Source organism: Penaeus monodon, chromosome 6 (assembly GCF_015228065.2).
Source record: "Penaeus monodon isolate SGIC_2016 chromosome 6, NSTDA_Pmon_1, whole genome shotgun sequence".
In the NCBI taxonomy this organism is placed as follows: Eukaryota; Metazoa; Arthropoda; class Malacostraca; order Decapoda; family Penaeidae; genus Penaeus; species Penaeus monodon.
The window spans coordinates 52695500-52704760 of NC_051391.1; the positions used below are offsets into that span (position 1 = coordinate 52695500).

The window sequence follows — 9261 nt, forward strand, 5'->3', positions numbered from 1 at the left end:
CAAAGAAAATGAGTGATTTAAATACGACCTATTGAAGTTCAACAAAACTCTACATCTTCATTGATACTGCACTGCCTTCTCTGTGAATTTTATTGTCCAAATATAACAACTGAACATGTATTTTCTTTTATGCTAATAAATTGATGCCAAAATAATATTGTTCCTAGTAAATTTAAACACATATTAACTTTGCATGTACAAAGGAAGTCTCTGAATTCCATTTACTCATACAACGGAGTTTGACGTGAGAATGAAGGTAAGAGGAAAGGGAAACAAACATTGTAATATAATTACTATGCATCGAGACAATAAATCGTACGTTAGTACAGTGTTTTTACATATTCTTATTTGTCAATTATCTCATTAACCAATGGCTTCATAAATGAATGATTTCATGACATGAAATTACCAGTAACACCTTACGCAAAAAGTCCACACTTTCAGTGATATCCTCTATCGTTGAGGAAAAAGACTATTTCATTGACCGTGTCCTTGCGAAGGTGACTTTGAACAACTAGTGTAGTGTGTTATCATCTATGTTGATAATACTTCATTATGTTTATGTTCATAATCTTTATCTATTTAAAATTATCAATGATTACATAGTTTAATCTTATTATTTGCTGTCTATATAATATGATTGTTAGTATACTCTTATTAAAATGGTAACTTTATACTTATTACTGTAATTATTACTCTTATTGCTACAACTGTGATTTGTATTATCATATTAAAAAGTGTATTTACTATAATACGTTATCAGATAATTGCGTATTGTTATGTTATTATCATTATCATTGTTATTATCATTACTCCTTTTAATTATTTCATACATATATTACAGTCATTATGAAATCTTCCTTATTGCTCTTATTATCATATTGTCTTATTATTGTTCTCGTTTGATTCTCAATATAACCATCACTATCGTCAGATTTCTGTCTTTTATACGCTATCGTCAGTTATGTTAGTCAGTAACAGTTTAATATTCTATTATTACTGTTCTGACTGTTTTTCGATAACAGATTTTTTCACTTCTGTCACGCCAAAAACGTGTGACATATATACGTACATTTTCACAGGTTGCACAAATGTTTTACTCTAATTAAGATTTTATGAAAAATGTATATCTGTATATTCAATATGTATATTATGTATGCATATATGTTATATGTATATTTATTGATAGGTTATTACATGTATTGTATATATAATATTACTATATATGCATGTATATATATACACGAATGTGTATATATATATAGGAATGTTGTATATGATATCATATATGATGCACCACACACCAAACCACAAAAACAACACACCACAACACAACACCACACACACACACACACATACGCGCGCGCACAACGCACATCACACACTCGTAAATTGATATATAAACAGAATTAACTTTTCAAATTAGAAATAAGCAATGTAGTATTGAACGTCATAATGTATATATACTCGTATACACACACACACAAATATATACATATACACATATGTGTATATTATATATATATAAATACATTACATATATTTGATATGTATATATATATAATTATATATATATATATATATATATAAAATAAAATCATAGAGAAAAAAACACAAACACAAACATAGTTAGATATAGACGTAGCTGCAGATCTCGCCCGTACGCTTGTTTGCTTTGATTAACAAATTGAATAGTTTAGTGCGAAATATGAGGATCTTGTAATAAGAAAGGATAGATTACTGTAAAGACACAAATAAAAACTTTAAAAGGATCGTCATTCATGCTATTTTGAGTTGAAATATATGTCGTTTTCTGTTTCTCTAAGCGATCTAACCTGATGCAAAGCACTTATGTTTTTTTTTTTACGCAGAAATGATTGAAGAAATGCACATATGATTTCTTGCCGGGCACTGAATTCGCCCTGTGGTTCTTGATTGGTGACTTGGAGTACAATCATTTGAATAGCGAGAGTGAATGGGATATACAGTTACGCATTGATGATAGAATACCAAAAGACGTATACATCGGCAAGTGTTCTTTATCAAGTATGAAAGTACTGAGTTAGTATTAAAAATCGGTATGCTTGAAGCCTCTTTCCTTTGATTAGACTGATTTACACAGGTCACCGTGCTAAACGAAGTGATGCTTGCACCGGTCTTTGAGGTTTGGTTGAAAATCTGTTTATCACAATGTAGCATCATTCAGATGTAGTAAGTATGGAAAAAAACAATCAGAAACATGTTTCTCTTTGCTCTTTACGCAGTCACCCACACAACATGATATATACGTATTATATTCCATAATGTATGAAATGCATGTTACAAGATACACATTACACACACAAATATAAACATACATAAAACACATGCAGTATAACACCATACTGTTTCCTTCTCTGCAGTTCTCCTCGTCATTACTCTTTTTTTTATAGTATATCGCAGTAAAATACAAAGAGCTTTTTCTCATGAAAGCTATAAAGAATTTGCAAAAAAGTGACTTCTAAAAAATAAGGTTTCCACGTGTGTATCCTAGCATGTACAGACTCAGAGAAAATAATTAAAACTGCACAAAACCGGAACTTGTAATATGTAAAAAGTGGTTGAAAAGACAAGGGCGTGTCGCTTGGCAGCCTTGGAATGCTAGACCTATATAGAGGCAAGTGACGGGATCCACAGACTGACTAAAGCCGGTTCGGGCCATGAAGTGGTCTAAGTAGAGTTGTTGAGGAAATGCCTTAACAGTATAACACACCACAAGCAAAATAGATCTTTATACATATAGTACAATACATTCATTATATATGAAGTATGTAATGCATATATATTTATATATATGTATGGTTTTTATACATAACATATGCACATATACATATATACACACATATGTATGTATGTATATATATATGTATGTACACAATGTGAATGTATTATATTTATTGTATAAACACAATCATTATATTAATTCCATATGCACATATGACTGTCGTTATATATATGTATGTATACATATAATTATATATATTAATATATAATATATATATATATATATATATATATTATATACATATAATATCATATATATATATATATATATTATATATATATAATATATATATATATATATATATATATATAAACATATGTACATATACACTCAAATATTAATATATCAGCTTTTAACATGTGAGGCAAAAACATTTTAAAAGGCGTTTCGTCCACAGATTGTAGTTCTGTTGGCTGTCGTGGTGGCAGCAGAGCAGAAGCGCGAGGCGGATCCCCATTATGGCTACGGTAGTCCTTACCATCTCCATCATGTGGGAATAGCTCATCACCCGGGCCACGCGACCTCATATGTGCACTCTCATATTGGCAAGAGGGAGGCTGAAGCCGATCCTCACGGTGGATACGGCACCCGTTACCTCTACCACGGACTTCATTATCCTGTTGGAATCGCCTATCATCCTGGCCACGCGACCTCGTACGTGCACTCCCACGTCGGCAAGAGGGAAGCTGAGGCCGAGCCAAATCCTCACGTCAGATACGCCCTTCCCTACGGCTACCTAGGTTATGGTGGATATGGTTATCCCATTTCCTACGGTTACCATGGATACTATCCTTATCGTCATGGCCTTCTTGGTTGAACGAAGACAAAGAAAATTAGTGATTTGAATACGACCTATTGAAGTTTAGAAAAAAACTCTACATCTTTCTTGATACTGCATTACCTTCTCTATGAATTATATTGTCCATGAAAGTCAATGAACATGTATTTTCTATTATGCTAATAAAATGATGCCAGAATTATACTGTTCCTAGTAAATTTAAACACACATTAACTTTGCATGTACAAAGGAAGTCTTTGAATTTCATTTACTTATACAAAGGAGTTAGACATGAAACTGAAAGGAAGAGGAAGGGTAAACAATGATTGTAATATAATTACTATGCCTCGAGACAATAAATTATGCGGTTGTATAGTGTCTATACATATTTTTATTTGGCAATTATCTCGTTGATCATTGGCTGCATAAATGAATGATTCATGACATGAAATTACCAGTAACACCTTACGCAAAAGTTCACACCTTTCATTATGTCTTATCATTTAGAAAAAGCAATTTCATTGTCCGTGTCCTTGCGAAGGCGGCTTACACACTAGTTGTAGTTGTTATCATCTATGTTGATTACCATCATCATGCTGATTTTCATAAAGCTTTATCATTGAATATCATGATTACTATTCTAATCCTTATTATTTGCTGTCTGTATTATTATAATTTCTCGTATTCCTCTTATTATAAGTGTTATTGTTACTATTTTTATTAATTTAATTATTACTCTTATTGCTTCAACTCTACTTTTTGTATTATCATTATTATAATAGTTATTTATTATTATCATTATCATGATAATTGCTGTTGTTATTGTTATCATGGCCATTATCATTATCACTATTATCATTATTAACTATCATTATCGTCATTATGGTAATCATATTTGTTGCTCTTATTATCATTATTGTCTCTATTAGTGTTTAACGCTTATTATCAATATAACCATCATCACCGTCAGCATCATTCTATATCTGCAGATAGAGATAGATGCATAAATAAATGTAATCAAATAAGACCCATTTCGACGCCTAGACAGACAATGGCTATCTGAAGGTCTCGCTCCTGTACGCTTGATTTTATTTGATTAATTAACAAATTGAGATAGTTTATTGCGATAATGATGATCTTGTAATTAGGAGAGGTCAAGTTTTTGTAAAAGTAACTAGATTAGAGCAAGTAATCATGGACTGAGTAAAAATGCAAACTTTAAATTATCTTATTGCGTAAATATGTCTTTTTTGTTTTCTCTAAACGATCTAACCTGAGCAAAGCACTCTGTTGCGTAGAAATGCACATATGATTGCTTACCGGGCACTCGTAATATTCACTGTAGTTCTTGATTGGTGAATTGGAGTAGAATCAACCGAATAGCGAAAGTGAATGGAATCTACGGTTACAGCATTCATGATAGGAATATCAAAAGACGTATTACATCAGCAAGTGATTCTTTATACAGGTCTGAATGTAATGAGTTCTTATTATTAAAAATCGGATGCTTGACAGTCTTCTTTCCTTTGATTAGACTGGTTATACGCAGGTCACCGTGCTAGAGGATGCATGCACCGTGTTCTTTGAGGTTTGTTGAACAACTGCTTTATCTAGATATTTAGGATCATGTTCAGATGTATAGTATGAAAGGATTAAAAATAAGAAAATATTTGCTCATTTTTTCTTAGCAGTCACACCACAATATACACCTTATACATATATTTTAACATTATGTACGTATGTATCATTACAGAGCACCACACACACACACATTATATAACCATTATATGAACACACATGATGTGATAACACCATATTTGTACTTCTTCAGTTTCTTTCGTGATACATTCTTTTTTTCATATACGCTATAAAATATACCAAAGAGCTATAAGAGAATTTGCAATAAGTTAACACCTAAATAAGTTTCCACTTGTGTATTACATTTACAGAATCAGAGAAATAATTACAAACTGCACAAAACCGAACTTCTGTAATATGTGAAAAGTGTTGAAGAGAAAGGAGGCGTGTCGACTGGCACCTTGGAGTAGACCTAATAGAGGCAAGTGACGGGGAATCCAACAGAACGGAGCGTAAAGGTAAAGGTTCCGGAGCAGAGTTTGTCGTAAGTAGTACGTTATTGTAGGGACATAGTTCGACGTATACACAACATGCAACATTGAACCATATGTGTATTGTATATTCAAGTACGTAAATTGATAGAATATGATAATAACACATACTTATATATAAGTAGTATATATGTATATATATATATATAATATATATATATATATGTATATATATTATTATTATATATATTATATATATATATATATATATAATATATATATTATGATTAATAAAATAAAAATATATATATATATAATATATATATATGTAATGTTTTTTGTGTGTGGTTACATACAACATACTACACACACACACACAAATATTAGTATAACATATATATCTTATTATGTATATAATATTCATATACACATGTGAATGTATTATATGTATAAACACACACGTATATGTTTGTATGTATATATATACATGCAGACATAAGCACACATCTATTATTCATATACACATATGAATGTCGTATATGTATAAGCAACATATATGTATGTGCAATACACTCAAATATTAATTTGCCAGCTTTTAACAGGCGAGACAAAGACATTTTAAAAGGCGTTTCGTCTACAGATTGTTGTTCTGTTGGCTGTCGCGGTGGCAGCAGAGCAGAAGCGTGAGGCGGATCCCCATTATGGCTACGGTAGTCCTTACCATCTCCATAGCCTTGGGAATAGCTCCTTCCACCCGGGCCACGCAACACTCATATGTGCACTCTCATAGGTTGGGCAAGAGGGAGGACCGATCCTCACCGTTGGATATGGCACGTCGTTACCTACTACCACGGACTTCGAATGTATCCATCATTGGAATCGCCTTAATTTCATCCTGGCCCCGCGACCTCGTATGTGTACTACCCTACGCAAAAGGGAGGTGAGGCCGGAGCCAAATCCTCACGTGGATACGCCGCTTTTCCCTTACGGCTTACTTCTGTTATGGTGGACATGTTATCCCATTTCCTACGGTTACCATGGGTACTATCCTTATCGTCATGGCATTCATGGTTGAACGGAGAACAAGCAAACAAAGGAAATGGGTGATTTAAATACTACCTATTGTAGGAACTGTTTCATTTAACAAAACTCTACATCTCTGATACCGCATTGCCTTCTCTGCGAATTTCATTGTCCATAAAATTTACTGAACATGTATTTTCTACTGTGCTAGTGAAATAATGTTAGATTCATATTGTATTAAAAACAAAAAACATAAACAATCCATGTGCAAAGCCAGTTTCTGATTTTCATCTACCCTATACAAAGTTATTGTTGCTCACTATTATCATAGTTATCTACATGATTATCATTATCATAACTATCATTATCGTCATCATGATCATCTTCAGTATCGCTATTATTATCATCATTATTTTCACTATTACCATTTATCGCTTTAATTATATATATAACCATAACCACCGTCAACATTTTTATTTTTTTATCGTCCGGCTCATTTACTTCAGCACACTTATTATTATATCTGACATTAATATCCTGACTGTCTGTTAGGATACGGTCAAACAGGGAAACTTTTTGTTTCACTTTTGTCACACCAAAAACGTGTAATATATACTTACTTTTTCACAGCCGCACAAATGTTTTGCTCTATTTAGGCTTTATCGAAAAGCGGTATATATACATATATCAGTATGTATGTATGCATGTATATATATATATATATATATATATATAAAATATATTATATATATATGCTATATATATATATATATATATATATATATTATATACACACACACACACACACATTTAATACACACAAACGCATATAAAACATACACACACACACACACACACACACACACACACACATAATATATATTATATATATATATATTATATATATATATAATATATATATTATATTAATAACACACACACATATTATATATATATATATATATTACATATGTAGATAATTACAGATATGGAATTATAGTTATGAATATAGACGTAGCTATAGACATAGATAGATTCATAGATAAAATGTAAATCAGTAATACTGCTTCGACGCTGGACTGACAATGGATATTGAAGTCTCGCTCCTGTACACTTAATTTATCGCCATGCTTATTGTTTGGTAAATAGTTCTTGTTTTTTTTTTCTAAGCGGTTAACCTGAGCAAGGCACTCTGGTCTGAAATGTAGTGTGAAGCAATGCAAATATGATCCTACCGAGACCTTCATACTATTAACTACTGTAGTTCTCTGTAGTTTGTACAATCATTGGAATAGTGAATTTAATTAATGATTTATAAATATAAAAGGCGATTACAGCAGCAAGTATCTTTTACACCAGTTATAACATTAATGAGTTCCTAATATTAAAAGTCGGACGCTTGACATATCTTTCACTTTACAAAGGCTCCTTGCTAGACAGAGTATGCAATTTTGGTGTGTCTTTCAGGTTTGTTGAACACCTATTTCATCTAAATGTTTAACAATATATTCAGATATAATATTATGATAAGATTGAAAATATGAAAATATAATATCTTTTTCTTCGCACACATAGATATACACACAATATATATATATATATATATAATATATATATATATAACATATATATATATAGATATTATATATATATAGATATATAAGTATAATATTATATACATCATATGGTATAATTTATATATAGATATATATATATATATATATATAATATATATATAATATATATATATAATTATATATATATTATATAATATATATTATCATTATATATAATATAATATATATATAATATATATATTATATATATATATATTAATACTATATTATAAAATGCATCACTTATATGTATATTATACATATACATATAAACACATATATATATGTAATTAACACCATATTTGTGCCTTCTTTGCAGTTTCCTTCCTCGTTGTTACTTATGCTTTTTCCAGATATCGCTACATATACAAAGGAACATTTTCTCTTGGGAGCTAAAAGGGAATTTGCCAGTGAGTGACTCATTAAAACAAAGGCTTCCATTTTTGTACTTTATCACTGTATTAAATGCATTTGCAGATATATAAAAACAATAATAACAACAAAAACGAAACTTCGATGTGTAAAAACTGGCTGATGAGACAAGGGGCGTGTCGCTTGGCAGCCTTGGAGTAGACCAATAGAGCACATGACACGGGATCACAACAGACTGAGCTAAAGGTCACGTTCCGGAGCCATGAAGTTTGTCGTAAGTAGTAGTTGCTGTAGGTAAATAACCTATAGCAGAAGTGTATAACATACACACGCACACACACACATACACACGCACACACACACAAACACATACACACCATATAATATATATATATATATATATATATATATATATATATATATATATATATGATATATATATATATTATATGTATATATATATATATAATATATATATATATATATATAATATATATATATATATATATATATATATATATATACGTATAAAATACATATATAAATACATATATATATTTATATATATATATATATACA

The 9261-nt window shown here is 30.6% G+C and overlaps 1 protein-coding gene and 1 pseudogene across 1 annotated transcript; both read left to right on the top strand.

The window, feature by feature from the left end:
- The first annotated feature begins 250 nt into the window (after positions 1-250).
- On the top strand, positions 251-3804 carry LOC119574070. Its single transcript, XM_037921153.1, has 3 exons — positions 251-256; positions 1884-2054; positions 3222-3804. The coding sequence occupies exons 1-3, from the start codon at positions 251-253 to the stop codon at positions 3639-3641; spliced, it is 597 nt and encodes a 198-aa protein (XP_037777081.1). The 3' UTR covers positions 3642-3804.
- A 5115-nt stretch (positions 3805-8919) lies between these two features.
- Positions 8920-9261, top strand: part of LOC119573822 — a 1248-nt pseudogene continuing 906 nt past the window's right edge.

What these genes read in the sequence shown, in the direction of transcription:
- LOC119574070 (XM_037921153.1), top strand. An exon ending in GTTCTTTATCAAGTATGAAA is followed by an intron (nt 2,055 to 3,221) that starts GTACTGAGTTAG and finishes TTTCGTCCACAG; the next exon opens with ATTGTAGTTCTGTTGGCTGT.